This window comes from Bradysia coprophila, unplaced genomic scaffold, assembly GCF_014529535.1.
Source record: "Bradysia coprophila strain Holo2 unplaced genomic scaffold, BU_Bcop_v1 contig_151, whole genome shotgun sequence".
Classification (NCBI taxonomy): domain Eukaryota; kingdom Metazoa; phylum Arthropoda; class Insecta; order Diptera; family Sciaridae; genus Bradysia; species Bradysia coprophila.
The window spans coordinates 2,473,564-2,494,671 of NW_023503423.1; the positions used below are offsets into that span (position 1 = coordinate 2,473,564).

At 36.5% G+C, this 21,108-nt stretch overlaps 3 protein-coding genes across 3 annotated transcripts; 1 reads left to right on the top strand and 2 right to left on the bottom strand.

Annotated features, from left to right (window-relative positions):
* Nucleotides 1-2,036: 2,036 nt before the first annotated feature.
* On the bottom strand, nt 2,037-3,102 carry LOC119074397 (vacuolar protein sorting-associated protein 37B). Its single transcript, XM_037180517.1, has 3 exons — nt 2,870-3,102; nt 2,582-2,753; nt 2,037-2,510 (listed from the first exon to the last, which is right to left on the bottom strand). Exons 1-3 carry the CDS (start codon nt 2,990-2,992, stop codon nt 2,161-2,163), a joined length of 645 nt encoding a protein of 214 aa, XP_037036412.1. The 5' UTR covers nt 2,993-3,102; the 3' UTR covers nt 2,037-2,160.
* A 4,072-nt stretch (nt 3,103-7,174) lies between these two features.
* Nucleotides 7,175-8,666, top strand: LOC119074398 (diacylglycerol O-acyltransferase 2-like protein 6). Its single transcript, XM_037180519.1, has 4 exons — nt 7,175-7,440; nt 7,504-7,604; nt 7,665-7,796; nt 7,859-8,666. The coding sequence occupies exons 1-4, from the start codon at nt 7,339-7,341 to the stop codon at nt 8,457-8,459; spliced, it is 936 nt and encodes a 311-aa protein (XP_037036414.1). The 5' UTR covers nt 7,175-7,338; the 3' UTR covers nt 8,460-8,666.
* A 1,105-nt stretch (nt 8,667-9,771) lies between these two features.
* Nucleotides 9,772-16,268, bottom strand: LOC119074399 (esterase B1-like). Its single transcript, XM_037180520.1, has 10 exons — nt 16,002-16,268; nt 15,693-15,837; nt 15,242-15,544; nt 14,842-15,123; nt 14,083-14,183; nt 13,914-14,030; nt 12,701-12,885; nt 12,162-12,260; nt 11,979-12,101; nt 9,772-10,068 (listed from the first exon to the last, which is right to left on the bottom strand). The coding sequence occupies exons 1-10, from the start codon at nt 16,203-16,205 to the stop codon at nt 9,933-9,935; spliced, it is 1,695 nt and encodes a 564-aa protein (XP_037036415.1). The 5' UTR covers nt 16,206-16,268; the 3' UTR covers nt 9,772-9,932.
* Nucleotides 16,269-21,108: the final 4,840 nt, after the last annotated feature.

A 21,108-nucleotide genomic window follows, 5' to 3' on the forward strand; every position in this document is an offset into this window, starting at 1 on the left:
CATGTCAGACGTTGGAATATACATATCCGAAGTAAGGCAGAAATGAAGCTGTCTGTCAGCCATTTCATACATACTGGACGTAAATTTTTTTATCAGTGCACTAAAATTTTCGTGTCCTACCGCAGGACATGTAGGACATTGTTTTGAGGTTTATTAATGAAAATAACTGACATTCAAACTAAGGTTCAAAATAGTTATTTATGCCACTGCAAACTTTAGATGCATATACGGCATAAAATATTGTATTTGACTGAATTCAAAGTACTTTATTATGCTCACGATACAACAAACGGCCTATTTTAAATTCCAAAATATCAACCCTTTAATAAAGTACTTTGTACCTCGATTGCATAAATAACTATTTTTCTATTTGCGGTTTCAGTTTTTTCAATTCTTCGATGTTCGTCTTTGTTCGCTGGTTGCAGCTGTTAGAACTGCATGTGCCTTAACGCGTTCACTTGAAATGTGGCGAATCCTGACATTTTGCTAAGCCCTAAATGTCAGCCCTTCCAAGTGAGGGCGTTAATCAATTCACTTATTTCCACGCATCCGTTGGAATTTACACCAGACAGAGTAAAGTAAACCAGGCAGGAGTGCTTGATTGGACTATTGACCAGATATTCAGTAGTCTTATTTTTATGCAAATAAATTTTTGTAATTTATGTCAGTGTTCATTTGAGTTGATTTTTATACAGTGTATGAGGTCCCTTATTTGACGTTTCAAAGATTAACCGCTCCTGCCTGCTCTATTTTACTCTGCCGTGAATTTACAACTTTGCTCAAACATTTTTTACTGTCGATCAACAACTTTTCCGCCACATTTAACGTTGCCAATTCCTTATCTTGTCTTCTATTGCTTTTTTGTTCTTATGTTTACGATCAGCTCTTTCGTCCTGCTGCTTTTTTTCTACCACTTTTCAGCTTAGAATTTTTCAGTTAGATACTGATCCCATAACTGTATGGGAATATTTATAACACCCTTATATGCATCAATACCATCATTGACTGGCTGTTGTTCCTTGTATCGACTCTTTATTTTGCAGAATGTTTGTGCTGAATACGGCATTTGCGTGGATCAAACAAAAACAAGCTTTTGCCAGTCGCGAAATAACTGGATATTTATAATGTCCAAGAATATCTTCTATCTCTGATAATCTAAACCAATAATCATATGAAGTTAGGTCGAAAATTATTTTAATTTACTTTTAGAGCTTAAAATCCGCTTGATTGTTACTTAATTAAAGTTCCTGAAGTGCCCTATGTAGAACAAGTAGGTCAAGTTTCGAAAAAGTAGGATAAAGTAGGAAAGTGGGACAGTGGAAAGCGCTGCACTACTGTACATAAAATCTTGTTGCTAACTTGTGCCTAAACTGAAATTTTGTGCATACGATGTGTTGTCAACTTCACATCTATTGCGCAAAATTTCCATTTGTCAGCAAAATAGCTATTTTCTGCAACTACTTTTTACAACTGCTTCAGCTTTTTAGTCCAAATCCTGAAGTAGCTGTAAAATTAGTTGCAAAAAGGTGGTTTTGCGATTACTTTTTTTTAACCAGTTTTACAACTACTTTTGTTCTCCTCCGGCTAGAAAATGCGTCATTACTGTCTTGCTAAAAATCGGTTTTTCGCATTTTCTCAACAAAAAAATTTCACTGCAAGACATTACAGTCTTTGTTGTCTTGTGGTCACAAGTGAAATTGTTTTGCTGAGGCGTATAAAAGTGTCCCAGCAAGATAATATTGCTGAGGTAGTGGCAAAAGCAGCTCTCAAAGTTTTACAGCTCCTTTTCCCAATACTTTTGCAACCATAGGGAATTCATTCTTTGACGAAATGCATCGGAAGGAGCGATCTGTTTAACCATACGGAATTAATCCTTTTACGAAATGCCTCGAAAAAGCGATCTTTTCAACCAGAGTGGATTTTACTGCAGCTGCGTTTTCAAAAAAAAAATTGGGACAATTCCCTTCCAGATAAAAATTTGGGATTACTCTCTCTCATCTACGGAATCGTATCGTAAAATCAGAAGAAAATTTTGGTTTTTGCAGTTCAAAAAACGTTTTGTATTTCCATTGGCTACCGCTTTAACACATAAAATAAACTTGCTCGCTCGCTCGCTCGCTCTTCCTCGTACAAAAATAAATTTTAAACAAAAAGAAAATCTCAAAAATTTCCCGGCATCGGCATATTCATACTCATCCCGATCGGATACGGCACGTTTCCACCGCCCACTGCTGGCTGATACGGATAGAAGCTTCGATTGAAATTGTTGTAGCCGCCAGTGGCACTGGTCGTCGTACCCTTCCGAATCAATTCGTTCATTTTGTCCGCCTTCAACTTCCTCAAATGCATCGTCTTCCTGGACACCATAAACTGTTCCAAGAAACCATCGACTGGCAATTCCTTGTCCAGAAACTGTTTGACAATTTGCTCGGAAGCTTCTTCACTTTCTGCGGCAGCCGTTTGCAGCAGGGCCAGGGCTGTGTCCCGATTCATGCCACTCGATTTCGATTCTGAAAAATCAATTCGAACAAAACCGAGGTCAGTCGAACCGAGTCACAAGAAAATTCTGAATTTGACGAACTCATTTCGTTTAACTTTTCCTGGATGTCTGTGCACAGTTCTTTTGACTTGTCCGACAATTCGTTGACTCGACTGCGAAGCTCGATTAGTTGTGGCTCTTTTGTTAAACTTTCCTCAGCTGCTTGGACATTAGCGTTCAGTATTCCGGTTTTATCATTTTCCAATGGAGCCAGCTGAGTATCGGATTCAGTGATGAGCAAAAGAACAGCAAACGATACAATGATAACAATTAAACAAATGAGTCACACAACTGACTGATGTAAACATCACTGTAAAACAATAGACCCACCAGTTCGTTTACTCTCGCCTCCAATTTTTCATCGTCGTTTAGCAGTTCCCTCAAATCTTCCGATGACAAATAGTTCAGTGTTATTTCGGCTTGTTGTGTCAATTGCGATACAAATTGTGACATTGTTCCACCCTTGATTATGAGACTTTTCGAAATATTTTTTTTTTCGCTGAGACAAGACCACAGAAAAATGTTCACAAAATGTCAAAACAAAATAAATGTGGAGGGGATAAGGGGGAATGTGGTGAATGTTCGAAGTGAAGTTGAATGAGTTGAATATGCAGTTTTTGTGTGGTGACAGATATCAGAAACTTCATTAATTTTTTCAGTGGGGACCCAGTTTACAATGGGCGAACATTTTTGAATATTTTTTTTTTGTTGCAGCAAAGATGCTAATATTCGATCGTTATTTTATAGGGTAAATAAAGGAATGTAAAAGCGTTTCTTCACACTTTGGTGATTTTTCTTTTGCATTCTTTTCGGTGATTAAACATGGTTTCCTAAACAAATCAACAAAAATCGCCAAAATGAGTCTGCTGTTTTCTGACGTTTTTTATGTGTGCGATACTTCTCATTTTAGAGATACTTTACGTAAAGTATCGCCAATGTCAAATCACCAAAAAAAAAAAACGTAAAATGTGAAATAACTCGAAGAAAAATCACCAAACTGGGAAGAAAAACCAATTAACGACCTTTAAGGCCAGTTCATGTCGCCTATGCATGTGCGACATATGCGAGCATGAACTGCCCTTAATCACGGGCTTTTTTAAGCGTGTATTTTACACATTGTGTGTAAAAACTTTTTAAAAGTGTGTATTTTACACACTTTCGGGTTTACACACTTCTCTCGTTAGCACATTCAAAATAATTGCGGCTTGTCAACTTTCGGCACCCTGGACTTTACTTAAATAGTCGTGGAATGCCTCCAAGTAAATTTCTAAAAATCTAGAATTCAATTTTGGAGACGTCGACTATTTAAGTAAAGTCCAGGGTGCCGAAAGTTGGCCAGCCGCAATTATTTTGAATGTGTTAAAAATATATATTTGCACTTTAAAAATGCAAATTTTTCCATTCTGAGGTCTTCAGAATTAATTATTATTTTTTTACAGTAATTTTTTTCAACCGGAAATTGACACACTCAACTCAACTTTGCGTTCACCATCTATTCTAAGCAACTTTATTACTTTCGTTTTAGTTAGCATTTCAAGCGAAGGCCACCGAGAAGTTTTTGACGCAAATTTTTCTCTTATAAAAGAATTTATTTGAAAATTTTCCCTGCGGCGCAATACCTTCGCAGCCTGACTCTTGAGAAGAGTTTTTCGAAATATTTCAAGACTTATTCCACATTTTTGACGCAGTATTACGATTTTCTTTAATTTTTATAACAGTTACAGGTGGGGGCTCATCCACCCCTGACACTGACTGGCAACAATCCTGTTCTTATTAAAAAATTTGTTTAGATGGAGAAAAAGATCATTTGACGCTAACGAAATCGCTTAGTTTTTCAACGTTGCGAGTTGGCAACGGACTGGTGAATCAAATAATAACAAACCCCTAAACGCCCTACATGTAGTGCACTAATTAATAGACGAAAAGTTGCTACATAAAACCGAAAACAGCTCGTTAGCTTCACGTAACACGTCTATTCAAATAGCTTCGAACATAAAATTGACAGACAAAACTTTCAATTGTTCTTCCCATTCCCATGAATATCTTGTTTAGTGATCATAAAAATAGAAGCAGAAACTCCGTCAAAAATTTCTGAGCTTGTATACATACGTACGTGCTAACGAAAAAGTTTGAAAAACTCGGGTTCCGTGTGTAATTCGAATAATTTGTGGCTTTCCTATTCTAATAACCTTTTTCACATCTAAAGATATAAAGGCTTTAGGCTATTAACGCATCGCGTTATAGTGTAACTTTCCATCTGAAGTACATTTAATAACTGAAGCACTCGGATACTTTTATTCATCTTGAAACGATATATCCAATTCCTTCACTGGTAAAATATGGTGTTTTAGTTTACGAGCGATGTAAAGGGTTTTCGCTAGTATGGGAATGGCCACATTCCCTCACTAGTAAAGTAATAGTAGATTACGTTGGATGCTGCGAAAGTAGTTACACGAGGACACAATTTTGTGATACGAGCAAACTAACAAGTAAGTAACAATCTTGTTGCTCAAAAAAACGAGTGAGTTTGCGAGTTCAACAAAATTGTGTCCGAGAGCAACGAATTACGTCGCAGCATCCAAGATATTCTGGTTTATTGCCTGCTCATGCGAAAATTGACTATTACACGGCTGTTCCGCGAATTTCGTATGATCTACCTTCGTGCGAACTCAAAGAAAAACCTTTCCTTCATATAAGGACTTGATCGAATTTTCTTTATTAATTTATTTCTGATTTCAATAGTTAAATTTTGGAGTGCTTATTCAATCACTCAAAAATCATGGAACTATGAATGTTTAGAAAAAAAAATTACGAAAAGTTCATCAACACCAAAAAACACCACATCAAAAATATAGCAATGGCTCACACTTCGCTAAAGGGATATTTTATAAATAAAATCAATCATATCATCACTGAAAAAATTCAATACTTCGCGTCGTTGTAGAATTTAGTTTCAATTTTTAATGTCGTTAAAAACGTAACAAAGATAAAATTGTGCTTTCGAATATTGATTTTAATTTCATTTTGGATATTTAGAAAACAAAGCGAAAATTTTCATTACCTGAAAGAACTGTCAAAGTCAAAAGAACCCAAAATGTGTCCTAGTGCACAGAGAGAAATCCTGGATTAGATTTAAATCTTTTTCGGATTACATATAGGACCAAATTTATTTTTGGATTGAAATCTAATTTTTCGAAAGATTACTTGCATTTAATCTTTCGAAAATAATCTGTCAATGGATTAGATCGAAATCTTCTAAGAGATTACAATTTTTTTTTATTTTGAAATTAAAAATTTGTTTTCAACATTTATTTGAATATTGAATCAGATTTACTTGTTTTATTTATTCTGAAATTGGGAATTTTATTTGTTTAGTTTAAATTAAATGTTTTTTTTTACTTACTTTGATCAGGATTTGAACTCTTTCACCTCGGTACCTCCGTATCTCCAGTCCTGTACTTTACCACTGAGCTATTGGGTTCTTAATCTTAGCAAGATTTAATTTCGAACCGTTGTTACGGAGATTTTAATCTTTCAAAGATTAAAAAATAATCTTCTGAACGAAACCTTTGTACCGACTGAGGTAACCATCATAGTAAACGAGTTCAAATCCTAATCGAAGGCAACATTTTTTTTCTTCATTTTTTTAATTATTATATTTCATAAATCTGGATAAGCAACGATAAGGAAGTTGAGCCTGACAAAAGTATTGAAAAGTAGGAAAATATTATAATAAAACGATATTTTGCGCCCCATATTTAATTGTACAATTGATTAAGAAGTATAACAGACCAATTTGCATGGAAGAATTTATTTAATTTTGCAACGATTTTCAACTCAAATTAATATTCCTAAAGAAAAGCAAAAAAAGGTCTCAAACATTTATGTGCTGTGGTTTTTAGTTTTACTTTGAATCGCTAACATATGACAAAAAATTACACATCTACCATCTACTAGATTCTAATCATAAACTCTAGGTACCATAACAACGTTCTTTAAAAAAAAAAAAATCCGTGGCAAAATTGTCTATAGTTAACTTCACTTCTCACTGCTACTATCAATTTTAGCCATTTTAATCCGAAACGTAATCTATCGAAAGATTTAATTTTTGTAATCTTTGAAAAAAGATTGAAATGAAATCTTTAGAAAAATTTAAAATGTTCGTAATCTTTCCAAAGATTACACATTTAATCTGACTTTTTTCTCTGTGTGTAATGGATCATTTTCGCAGGGGGTATACAGCCGTGCAATAGTCAATTTTCGCATGGGGAAGGCAATAAAAGTATTAGATATATCTTCATGTTTTTTGTAGTCAAAGTGTGTAATCATTACACACTCTTGACTAAAAAATGGAAAAGTGTGTATTTGCAAAAATGTATTTCCTAGCAGAGCACCAAATACCGGCACAGTACTTCGACTCGTTTCCTAACATTATCTACACACATTGACGTGTATAACACATCAATTTCGATAATTATTTTTGTCTATTGACTACACCAGACCTGAATATTCATTCTTTAGTAATTCAGTTTTAAAAAACAAGAAAGATGTCAATAACTACTATAACTGTCTTTGGAGAGATTGGTGAGGAGTTTTTAGTATTTTTTTTTCATTGAAATAGTGAAATAGTTGTTTAAGACAAATATCGCGAGTTGTCGCCCGAACGAAGTGAGCTTGTTTGATAGTATAAAATGTTTTAGATTTGAAGGTACATACTAGAAAGGATCAATAAAGACAGACTTCCTTCGCACTTCCGAATTCTATTCTACTTAGTTTAAACATTAAATTCAATCGAAATTATGGCCAGTTTGGACGATTTTCAGCGCATCATCATTCCAGTTTTATTTTTGTTCACTCTTCTAATTTTTGCATTGAGTCTTCCTGTCCTTATTGTTTTGGTGGTATGCTCATCGGTAAAATCAAATACAAACGGAATTTTATCGTCTGTCGTATGTTCGTTTCAGATCTTTGGTAATGTCTACGTAAAAGTTGTCTGTTCCATTTATTTGGTATTTTATATCTCCGGTTTTTTACGGAAGGTAACAGATCGCGGTGGAAGAAGAGCGTGAGAACAAACGATACAGAAATTTGACATTAAAGTCATGCTAATTGAAATTATTGTTAGATGTCAATGGGTACGAAACTGGTGGTTATGGAAATGGCTTCTGAATTACTTTCCAGTAGATTTAGTAAAAACAGCCGACCTGTCACCCGATCACAATTATCTCATCTGTATCTTCCCACATGGATATTTAAGGTAATGCTCTGTGAAATGAAAGCCCATAAAATAGTAAAACTCCACAAGAGACTCTCGTTTAGCATCGGTGCCTTTCTGAATTTCGCTTCGAATCATTCGAAATGGTCGACATTATTCCCTGGCATTCGTCCCAGACTCACATCTCTGGTCATGAACTTTAACTTTCCAGCATCTCGTGAACTGTATCTATCCCTTGGAAAGAGTACAGTTTCAGCCGCATCGCTCACGGCTCTACTGACGCAATCAAATGACCCTAGAGATCCATCGAATCGTGATGGATGTACGGCAAGTGCGGTCGGATTAATAGTTGGTGGCGAGCGAGAGCAACGCATTGCAGCCAACGACACGTACAAATTTGTGCTGAAAAATCGTAAAGGCTTCGTCCGTATCGCATTAAAGACGGGAGCATCACTTGTTCCAGCTATTTCATTCGGTGAAAATAATACTTTCGATTTGAATGGATGGCGATTCCGTTTCAACGGTCGCGTTCCCATTACTACTGTTGTCGGAGCACCGATTCGTGTGCAAAAAAATCCGCATCCGGACGATGATGAAGTCAACGAGGTTCATGAACTATTTTGTAAGGCGATCAGAGTATTGTTTGAAGAACACAAAGGGCATTACGTTGAGAATTCTGATAAAGTTCAGTTAGAATTGGTGTGACGGAAAGTGATTAGCATTGGCGAGAATCAGATTCAACAAACCAAAACTGAAGTCACTAAAAAATGGAACACTCATGCATGGAGTACTTGGGTGTTCTAATCAATAAATCTTAGGAGGCTTAGCGATAAATAAGATAAACGTTGTTGCCAATTTTTATTATCTAATGATGAATGTTGTGAATGTATATTTGTGATATAAAGCGCTTAATAAATTTTATATGCTTCTTACTGGCGGGCCTACTCAATAGGCCTAATAGGCCTCACTATTTTACAACGCAGATGAGATATTTCTCATCTCAGCTGAAACTTCGGGAGCATTTGTTGTGAAAATGGTTGTGAAAACGGTTGTGTTGACCTCAGAAAAAAAGCTGAAAATTACATTTTCTCGGGTGACATGTTGCCCTCGCTACGCTCTTCTGGATACAAACAACACCCTTAAAATGGAATTTCCAACTTTTATTCCCTCGGTGAACGAATGACTGTTTCCTATTTTTGTGTGTTAATTTCCTATGTGATTACCTCTTTGTCTTTGCTTTAAATTATATTGCTTCTCTAAATAACCATTTTTTAAGGCCAGATCATGGTCGTATACATCGCAAATGGTAACCATAACCTTACGGCCACTTGTACCTTTGCGATGTATAAGACCATAAACTGGCCTTAAAAACGAATATTTACAGAAGGAATACAATCAAGAGCATAGAGAGATAATATAGGAACATAGGATAACATAGAAATAGGAAATAGTTATTTGTTCACCGAGGGAATAAAAGTCGGTCGTATACATCGCAATGGTGTAAAGAGCCATGAACTGGCCTTTAACTCATAACAGGGCCGTTTAGACTTTCGTATTTTTAAGCCGTAAAAATTCCACATTCCCTATTTCAAACGCACTGTCAGTGCTGTGCTACTTCCCAATAAATATTATCTCTCCCAATCAAGCGCGCCGACGCGACTTTACGGTATTCGTCGTATGGGGTGCGTATAGAGACAAAACCATACGCTAAATAAATAACAAATATTATTTAGGAACCTAATGAGGTATTTTATACGAAAACCTTTGTCGTGATCGTATAGGACATTGCTCTAAACGATTTTGCTCGCACAACTGGAAAACTCTGTAAAAAGCCATTTAATACAAAATAGTACTCTATTTGGCAGTTGTCGACTATGATCACTTTTGCTTGAAGTGCGTTGCCGGTACGCGTGAATATCGTTATTCAAAACACGAAATCCTTTTGTTTATTACAAATAACGTATAACGTCGGGATGTTCGTACTACCAATGACGAAAATAATAACGTTATTCGGGACCCCTGCTTAGAACCGATCGTTTCAAAGCAAATATTTATTTCGTTTCGTTTTTTTTAAAACATTATTTGTTAGACATTAGGCTTTAAAATTATACTGCAGATGTGAGGTTAGCTTGATTTAGATCTAGCTGAAAAAATTCCAGTCTTGTGTTTCTTTTTATGTTACAACCAGGGTCTGACGCTGTCATAAATCGAATCCCAGAATTTTATTCTTTCATCTCGCGAGCCATCCATTGGCTTTAGACCGTCATTGGTAATTTCGATGCCAGCGTTACAGTTTACGGTGGGCATCGGCAATCTGGCAATATAAAATTTATTTCACTTAAGGCCAGGTTAAGGCGTTTACTATCGCAAATGTTTACATTGCGCTAGCAAGACGCCTTAACATGATCTAAAATAGAACGAAAACTGAAAAATGCATAATTCTGGGCCCTTCTAATCACTACAAACTTGAAACCATAACGGATTTATCATATTTATCGATGCAGAACGATGAAACCGGTATGTTTTCTGTCAAATTAGTTTCGTACAGATAAAATGGATTGTCAAATTCTGAAATATTTAGTTTACATACCGGCGCTAAACTCCTGTTAAGAATCGGCATGAAAACGAATCAGAAATTTTGATAGCTGTCCAGAGAACATCTCATACTGCACTTGGTATACAATTTTTTTGGTCAGTCTGGTGACCTGAGGCGTCATCTACCTCATTGCATGAAAATTTTCTCCTGTCACGTCATACATTTTATCTCAAAAATTCACATCGAAGTGCTGAACACTCACACTTTAAGAGGCATCGATGTTTACCTAAAATTGTTGCTTACATTTGGGTGTAGGTATTCCACATGTTTATGCAACAGGGTAAACTGATCTCATCATAAGAATACAATTTTGGTGGGCTACGTTTGTTTATTTCGTTTTTTTTGTTCCACACGTATCCCACCACATAGAAGTAGCGTTTTGTCTTTACGTTTCTTCATTTCCGACACTCTTTACGTTTCTTTTGTTGACAACATATAGAATAGGGTGTAGCGGTTTTTACAAAATGTCTTAGCTCTTTTAAGGCTCATCCGGAAATCCACTCAGCTGGTCCATCTGATCATTTTATGGAAGAAAAAAAAATTACAACTTTTAATTTTGTGCTGCCGCCAGATCGATTTTCGAAAATTTCGTCGTTTTCGGTCCACGTCACATATATCGATTTTTTACTTAGCTTAGAAAAAGTTTAAAATTAAAGGTTTCGTATTGTCAGAACCTGGGAATACATTCTAAGCTAAAAAATGTTTGATTTGAGGTAATCCCACTTTCGCCACCAATATTCCATGTACCAAAAACACAACTTTTTGTCAGGTAAATATCAAATGTAGGTGTCCCAAATCAAATCAGATGTTGTATTTGACTCACCGCGGTCCATTTAGCATATTTAAAGTTTAATTTACATTTTTGGACATTTTCATCAAATTTTGTGGCAAGATTAAAGTCTCAAAATCACCATCGGGGAACTTTGACAATCAGTCATGAACTCAAAAAATAATTTTTTAGACTTGATCATTTTTATAAAATAATCTGTGAACCCTGGAGATTAGATTACCATGTTGACTCAACTTTTTATGTACACTGAGCCCACCGTAAAAAATCGATATATGTGACATGGACCGAAAACGCCGAAATATTCGAAAATCGATCTGGCGGCAGCACAAAATTTAAGTTTGAAAATTTTTTTTCTTCCATAAAATGATCAGATGGACCAGCTGAGTGGATTTCCGGCTGAGCCTTAAAAGAACTAACACATTTTGTAAAAACCGCTACACCCTAGTAGAACGATGTGGAACAATAAAACTGTAGAATGCTAACCGATTGCAAACTTAAATTGAGTTGAGTTTATGACTAGCCATTTGTGGTTAATTGTTTCCTTGCCACTGTCGCCATGGCCTTACGAGATGTTGGCAAAAATATTTCTTTAAAACTTTTGAGGGATTATGAAATTGCATTGCACTGTCGTCTCTCAGATCGAAAGAGTGGCAGAAACCATTTCGCTAATTTATTTTCTTTTAAGAGCTAAGACATTCACGGTCGATATTGCGTTCTTATATTTGTGAAAAAGGATTCTGGTCGAGAGACATAGTCAAAAGTAAATTAAAATCCAGTATTTAAAAGACGCCTAAATGTATGCTGTTCAGCAATGGTGACTCGTAAGTTTTTATCTTACCCAGTTTTACAGTAATCCGTGAACATTTTCGGTACAAACTGAAAAGCTCTCAGCGTTTTTTTATTTATCGGATCAGTTGGATTTGCCAGAACATTCGCATATAGGTCTGAATACTTTTTCGACCTGTTTGTCAATCAAAAGTTACTTTAGAAGTCTTTACTATTTAGATATGGCGAAACTTACAAAAATAGATATAGCATGTCCTCGGCATGGGACATTCCAGGCAAATATTCGATGTTTGCTTGCAATTTGACGACATTCAGTTTCAAGTTTAAGTTGATTCTAGTGGGAGAGAAGTAGAACAGCCTTTGAGTCAGTTTCTGTCAAAGAGTGCTCATGGATCGCGATAACCAGTCAATATGAACTGATCTGTGGGTTATGCTGTCAAAAATTTATGAGACATTCAGAGTAAACCTAGTCCCATTTTAACGGACGACCTACAGATTTGTTAGAATTAACTGGTCAGAAATCGCTCTCAGTGAACGTGAACACGTCTGAGCGCAAAAGACTTTTGCAACCAGACAATTTGTCTCAGACAAATGGTAAGCAACGCTCCTCGGGCTGGAGTAAAGCGTGTTGAACGATTGACATTTTGGTTTTGGAACCAGCGTCGCTTATCATTTCTCTGCTTGCAACGGTAGCACACAGTAAATACGCTCACTGCTCATCAGAATTTTTCCAAAGATTTTTGTTTGAAAATATTTCTTCCATGGAGCACTTACACATAGCGAGATGTTCTTGCATACTTTGAATGCAATTCAAATGATTTATTGACCGGATGCACGAAATTCATGTCTGAGCTCATTTCGAAGTAATTAATGAAATTTTCTTCGTTTGGTTGTAAATCTTCTAATTTTTCGTGACCGAAATAGAAGGCGTAGATCTTCCTTACAGCATCTTGATATACCTGAGAACGTCAATTAGAAAATATTTAAAATATTGAAACATCAAAAATATGCGTTGAGAAAGGGTGCAGACTACAGTACGTCGGTGCCTTTAATAATGGCTGCGGGGCTATAATTTGTCCAAGAAAGTCTGTGCAAGTCCACACCTAGACACTTCGACAAAAAATATTTGTGAATAGCGTGAATAGTGTCACATCCGTGGCGCACGTTTTTCAGTTCATTCGATAACTCCCGTGAAGGTAAAATGATGACATTTTTCAAAATATAGACGTGATAACAGATGGCGTTGCGTCCGCTCGAACTTTCTACATCCGTCGTAGAGAAAATGTGACAGAAAAAAAAATAAAAACTGGTTCTCGGGCTAAGTTAGTTGCACTCAAAAAGAAAACAAAATGAACCACCATCTGCAATTGCCGATTTAACAGCTGTTGCTGATTCGGCACAAGCTTGTCGTTTAGTGAGGTATCTTTCACACCTTTCAACATTCACAATACTTATGTGACAGTTTATCTGTCAAATCGAATGACAGGGTGTCTCCCATATTATATGCGAGAGGCGTAACATGACAAAAACGCTAAGCGGAAGCAATTCCGTTACTAAGAAGTACAAAATCATACATAGAAAGCAATGACATCTGTTGATCGTGAAAATCGTTAATAGTCTTGAGTAAAATTTGAAATTTGGAAGCTACCCGCCAATCTGTATCGACGCGCCAACAGCATATGGCATATAGTGCAACACTCGACATCGAGTAGACTGTCAATTTTATCAATGAAAGTCTAGAACAGGTATGGTCGATCGGCGAATTCGTCTTAAACGCACTCACATTTTATGTCAAAATAATAGGAAAATGAGTGCGTTTAAGCACGAAAATCAAATTTTTATGTCCTCCGGGCGGACAATAGACCATAACTGTTTTACACTTTCATTGAATTTTATCAAAAGAGACAGATAGTGTTCCCTAAAGTTAGGTGGAGGTTGTTTAATGAAAATTAGTCACACAAACGCATTTGGTCACACAAAAAATTACCGAAGAATTCGGCGACAAAGTCAATCCCCTAAACGGTAACCCAATGTTGGAATAGTTATCTTTTAATGGCTCATACCAAAAGTACATAGGATAGGCGACCAATAGAGCCAAACTTTCCTGCAGAAGAAAGTTATTTTTGTTTTCAACACAAGTGATGGGCAATACTCACCAAACTAGTTGCACCAAACATTGATTCGACATCAACTTTGGTTGTTTCGTAGATGTCCAAAGGACGTCGGATCAAAAATGGGTCTTCTGCTATTGTTTCATCTGTTTTGTTTTGTAACATAAAAAAATGGAAAATAGAAGTTACCATGGAAATGATAGTCTCAATCTGGTGCCAGGTGAGAGTTTTCTTTTCAAATGATTGGAACTTTTGCTCCACACTTGAGTATTGAACATGCATTTCCCTTTGAACGTTTTTTTAAGCGAACAGTATGAGTCATCCTGTATTACTTGTAAAACATGTCACTAAATGTCAACATTTGAGGCAATAATATTAATTGCACGGAAAAGTTGTACAAACGAGTCAGAGAAGTGATAACATATGGCGTTGCTCACCATTAACGCAGCAGCAACCCCATCTGATATCATTTCTCTGCAACGTGCATGAACATACGCTCTCTTTGCTTAGAATACTCAAGTTTCATGTCAATGATATGACGTAAAGTTTTCTGGATCAAACAGTTCACAGTTCCCGTTATCATTTCTCTGCGCTGAATCAAAGTCTATAAACGCTGAAGGTAATGCAAATGCGCAATTACGCACGGATTCTACATTCAGATGAATTTAGTTTCGTTATGTTGTCTACATATTGAATTCGCTTCCGTCAAGTTGCCGCCTCAAAGTCTGGATCCGAAATTTCTCTGATCCACTTGCAGGGTTTGCACTACCTTCAGTATACTTAGGGTAGAATGGTCTTACGAACTTTCAATTACAACACCGAAGTATAGATGTATCAAGCCCCGTTCCAAAGACATGACAGGAGCGTTTTGCAAAATCAGATCGACAGGCGCATTCAACATGAATTCCAGTACATCTTGTCCGGTCGCTTGTGCATCCAATTTGAAAACGTCTTTGAACAATTCGACGTGATCGTTCGGCTCACAGAACGCGAACATTGAAAAGGCTGAACCGCTCATCGCAATCGCACGTTTCATAAATTTCCTAGATTTTTCGGACAGCAGGTGCAGATGCGTTGCGACTCCACCTGAGAAATTCGAATTAAGGTTTCAATATGAAAGCACATCAATCTTGTGGTTATGATCAACCGTCATCCCAGTGCATATCGCTTATAGAATGCATGTGTCGTGTGTAACAAATCTTACCGGCACTTTCACCAAAAACTGTTATCTTGCTCGGGTCACCACCAAAATATCTGATGTTCTGATGGATCCATTCAAGAGCCATTTGTTGATCCTTGAATCCCATATTGCCCGTATAACCCTTCACATCAAAGTTAGCAAAACCCCACGGTCCCAGGCGATAGTTGAACGTAACAAGTATTACATCGTTGTCGACAATAAAATCAGGTCCATAGAATCCATCGGTACCATCACCTTCCGTAAAGGCACCACCGTGTATGAAAAACATTACCGCCTTTTTAGCACAGAGTTGGTCATCACTTGTCACTGTTTTTAAGAAAGACAATAATTAAACAATCTTCGACGCACGATACGAAAGGATCAGAGCCTTTAACGACACCAGTTCACAGAGTTTACTGCTCGAGAGATGTGAACGAATTAGGACATTTACAGTGTACCACCTTCTGGACCTCACCTGTAGTGAAAACATTCAAGTAGAGGCAGTCCTCGCTCTGGGTGCTGTTTAGTGGGAACAATTGCGATTGATGGAGTACCAGACAGGAATTCCCATAGTCGATCGCTTGAAAGATTCCTGACCAAGGAGAAATCGGAACAGGAGGCTAAAGCGAACACGAGATGGGATTATGTTACCAGCAACAATCTAGTTAATTGTCGACCAGTGGAATAATTCGACGGTCAAGTCAGGAAGAACATCTTCAAGCTACAGATACTCTCACAACTTTGGTCAATAACAACTCGAGTCTAATGTCAACCAGCCATGTACCTTAAATCTCAAATCACCAACGGGTGGCTTTGCGTACGGTATGCCTCTGTACGCGATATACTCTGTATTCTTCAATAATGTGCGTAGCACGACGCCACGCACATAACCGCTATCCGTTTTAACCAGCAGATTGTCACAGTTCATCGTTGTCACTGTGGTACTTAACAGGAACAGCAAGAATGTTAATCGATCTCCTGGCAGCATTTTCTAGATGTAATTATTTTGAATGGCAAACCGTCAATTCACAGACTGTCTTGAAAGACGAGGTCGCATTTGCATTAAATACCAACATTTTTCCGCAAGAAATTTTTTGTTTGAATGGAGAACAAAGATTCTGCCGACTGTGTTCAAAAGAAAACAAAACGGAAAATAAATTGTTTGTCCAATTGGTTGTCTGAGTTCTACGTGTAAGAAATTGTATTGTGAGTACCCAAAAAGTGAGTATGGGGTGAATTGTGGGTATCTATGGAACTGAAAATAAGTGTCATTCCGATCAATGAAAGTATACTCGAACTTTATAGGTATGGTCGTCAAAATTTCATATAAACAAACTCACCTCTCAATGAAAATCATTGAAAGGTGAGTTTGTTTATATGAAATCGCTATTTCCTCCGGCTTATATCGACAGATTATACCTGGTCTGGAGTTGTCATAAGAAATGAATGTAAACAAAAGCAGAGCTTAGAAAGTACAAAGCTTATTTTAAATTCTATAACGCTGCCTTGATATAATCCACGCCATTAGTCGTATAAATTTATACGTCAGAGAGAGCTTTTTTTCTCCTTTGTTACGATCTGTCAGTTTTTCTATTTTGCGATTTAGTATGGAAATGAAAACTAAAATTGAGATATCTTTGCTGTTTTAAGTGGTTTTTCATATTTTTTGGACCAAAATGTTTTAAAATGTGTTTGGAATCGATTGACATTAACAAAATAATAAAATTGAAAAAAAATACTTTCACACAATCTGTTAATGTTAATCGATTCCAAACACATTTTAAAACATTTTGGTCTCTCATTTCGATTTGATTTCTAGCCACGTTCGAAGTGGAGATCTTAATATAATGGCCAGTTTTCAAAATATACATTTGATCGACATTATACTTGTTCTATCACACGACAATGCGGCCACTCATGTGTCAAAAGTAGTACCGTTAGCAAAAGGCCATTTAAAAATAGGATATCTTTCGGAAAAAGAACAGTAGAGACCGTAGCGATATCTATTGTTCTTTTTCTGAAGGAATTCCCATTTTTTCCGATTGGCAGCGGCATGTTTAATGTTGACGTTTTTTCTACAGCTGAATCATCGATAGGGTAGATAAGTAATGTCAAAGCAACTGTATGCGGAAAGATCTCATAGATGTATGAGTAACGTAACTTACGTTTTGAGAAAGCGCGCAAAATAATGTCATACAAATATTTGAAAATAATTGAAACTCTGCATTTCTCAATTTCCTTTTTCTCTTCGTTTTGTGTTGTGATTCGTATTTTTTGCACTTGTATGTGTGCTATATTTCCGAAATTTCGTTCTTCGTGTCTCATTATCTACAGTATATTATATCGATGAGCTGAATAGACTGTAATGATCAGCGCGAGAAAACCGAAGACTAGTTTTTATAACTTGCCTTGGGGTACTTGTCAAAAAATCTTCTTCTCTGTCATCATAACACTCTATATGCCGCTTTTTTAGTGTGTAGTATAAAGCTTCACGAAACGACCGTATTCAGCTATGAGAACAAGGATGTAGTTTTTGTAGTTTGCAGTGTAAGCTAGTACGACTAAACATGATTGTTCGATTTTGTATGCAAATAGGTCTGTTCCAAGGTTATTAGAGCTGTCAAAATGTCATCAATATTTAATTTGGTCCCCGCAGTCGTTTATCAATAATTCTATCTGTACTGTAAACATAAAAAAGTGTGTCAATTAATGTGAAACGAACTGGTAAATACACAGAGAACCGGTTTCCTCGGTTTCCTACACATTAAGCACCTATTATATTCAACAATCGTTTTTTTTTGGGTCTTAATAAATTCGAAGTGACTATTTGCACTTAAGTGCAAATAGTGTATAAAGAGACTATTCGCACTTAAGGGCAATTAGTGTTCTAATAGACTATTTGCACTTAAGTGCCAATAGTCTTCCTATACACTATTTGCACTGAAGTGCAAATAGTGTCTTAATGGACTATTTGCACTTATATGTTTTTGAGAAAATGAAAATATAAGTGGAAAGTAGTACTGTTTTTTCCTCGAAATGACGAAAGGCAGTCAACTTCCGTTATAATATAAGTGCAGTTTGAAACAGTTAGACGCACAAACTAATTTTTTTAATGAAATTTGAAAAAAAAACCTACAAAAACAAGTTCAGATTAGGTTTAATACGCCATCTAACGGTTAACGGTCGGCAACATAAGCTTATCAAACAGCTCGTAAACGGTTTGTTTCGAAATAACTATTTTGGAAATAGTCTTCTAATAACTTGATCGTCTGCTGAGAGTAGAAAGATTAGAGAAAATTAGTACAAACTTTAACATTTCAAATGTCTCACTGTCATTTTTTTCACAGAATGTCATTGAGAATTCGCAACGACACAATGAAATTCTCTGAAAATTTTGATAGTGAGACATTTGAAATGTTAAAGATTGTAGATTAACGCCGATATTAACCTTAATTTTCCTTATGCAAATAGCCACGAGCAAGAGTGTTCCATCGACAAAACTTGATTTTTGCTTCTACAAATGGTCAGAAAGAAGAGTTTTACATCGGCAACACTTGATTCTTACTTCTACCAACGCACTCCAAAACAGGCACGACAACACATTTAATATAAGAGGCCTACTCGACGCAGTAGTCAGAATTTTTCATATAAATTTAGTTTTTTATGTTGGTATAATACCACTGCGGGACCAAAATAAGAGGCTTTTTGACCGTTAAAAAAATCTGCTCTTGTGCTTGTTCTTGGAGTGCGTTGCTTCTACGAATGTCCAAAAAGAAGAGTCCAATTGAAAGACTAACTACTGTTCCGGAGTCCTGAGGTCATTTGCTATACGCTAACACTTTATTTGACTAAAATCCTCCGAGAAAAATTTGATAATTTTTCTCTTGATATTACTAACATTGGATCTGATATATTCGTGACATATCGAAGCGTTTTCTATTGATAAGGTAAAACAATAGTAGACGATAAAGAATGACTGCCATAGTACCGTTCCAGATGCTGTTCCAGCTGTAGAGCCCTCAGAAAGAAGAAAAAAATCTGCATTTTGGCACCAACTTTTTTTCTAGCACTTCTGTGGGCTTGCAGCACAAAAGTACTGGGCTCATTTATGTGTGGAACGATAGTGGGTGAGGCCAGATACAACACCCCATACTTAGTTCCGTGGAACAACGAAGCTGCAGAGAAGCAGTACTCTCCGAACATTCACTATATTTTAAGTCATAGCTCTCGTGGATCAACTAGCACCAAGCAGTGCGTATACTCTATCTGTAGGTCTTTCCAAGGCCGACAATCGTACAACATTACAACAATTTAAAATAATTTTTTCTTGAGTTATTGCCGAAAAACTGTTTTCGGTACTCTCTGACATGTGATCACTTTTGAACACTTTTCACAGAAAACAAATTTTTTTTAGAAAAAGTGAAAGATACGTGTTTCCTAGAATTGAAAGACGAATCCAACGAGCTATCACTCATTAAAATCGGAGTCGGCTTGTTCCCCAATCACCTGAAGTCTTGGCGATATGACTCTTAAGAGTCATATCGCCAAAACTTCAGGTGATTTTCTTAACTTTGAGAACAAGTGGTCTTCGATGAGTGATAGCTCGTTGGATTCGACTTTCAATTCTAGGAAACACGTATCTTTCACTTTTTCGAGAAAAAAAATTATATTCTGTGAAAAGCGCTCAAAAGTAGAGACATGTCAGAGGGTACCGAAAACAGTTTTTTGGCAATAACTCAAGAAAAAATTATTTTAGATTGTTGTAATGTTGTTGTACTAATGTCGGCCTTGAAAAGACCTTCAGGTAGAGTATACGCACTGGCTGGTGCGAGTACATCCACGAGAGTTATTTTTAATAATATAGTGAATCTTCGGAGAGTCCGCCTTCCCTGCAGCTTCGACGTTCCACGGAACTGAGTATGGGGTGTTGTAGCTGGCCTCACCCACTATCGTTCCACATATAAATGAACCCAGTACTTTTGTGTTGCTAGCCTACAGAAGTCTTGGAAAAAACGTTGGTGCCAAAATCCTTCTTTCTGGAGGCTCCACAGCTGGAACAGCATCTGGAACGGTACTAAAGCAGTCATTTTTTGTCGTCTACTATTCTTTTACCTTATCAATAAAAAGGCGCTTCGCTATGTCGCGAATATATGTCGTTAAAACAGATCCAAAGTTAGCAATATCAAGAGAAAAAATGTTAAATTTTTCTCGGATGATTTTAGTCAAATAAAGTGTTAGCGTATAGCAAATGACCTCAGGACTCCGGAAAAGTAATTAGTTTCTCAATTGGACCAACATTTGCTACGCGACAGGAGTTTGGAAAAACGACATGATCAAGTGGGACGACACTCTTAGTCATCAAATTGACTATTTCATTTGAAAAATACCATTTTGTTACGGACTGACAGCAAAAAATATTGCGATTGTAAAATAACTGTCTTCAATATGGCATACTCCACCCCCTCCCACCACTCATATTGATACATTGAAATACACACACCACATCAAAAAAATCTAAGCAATGAAAAAAGAAATTTTTTTCCAATTTTTTAACGTTTTCTTGAAGAATTCGGAAAATAAAAGGACCCGTGTTTTTGTCTTTTTTGATTCTAGCAATAGTGCTCTCTAAAGGACACTTTATACTTCCCATGTAGATGACGATTACAACAACAATTTGTATGGCGGGTGTGATCGGGTGCGAAAAATTTTTCACCTTCAAAGTGATAATTTTTGGAATTTTGTCTTTTTCGAGAGAAGAAAAAACACGGGTCCCTTTATTTTTCAAGAAAATCAACTAAAAAGTATATGCGGTACCTCAATGGAGAGAATCGTAAGGATACGTACTTTTCGGTCATGTGACATTTGAAGGAACTTTCAAATTGTTGAAATTG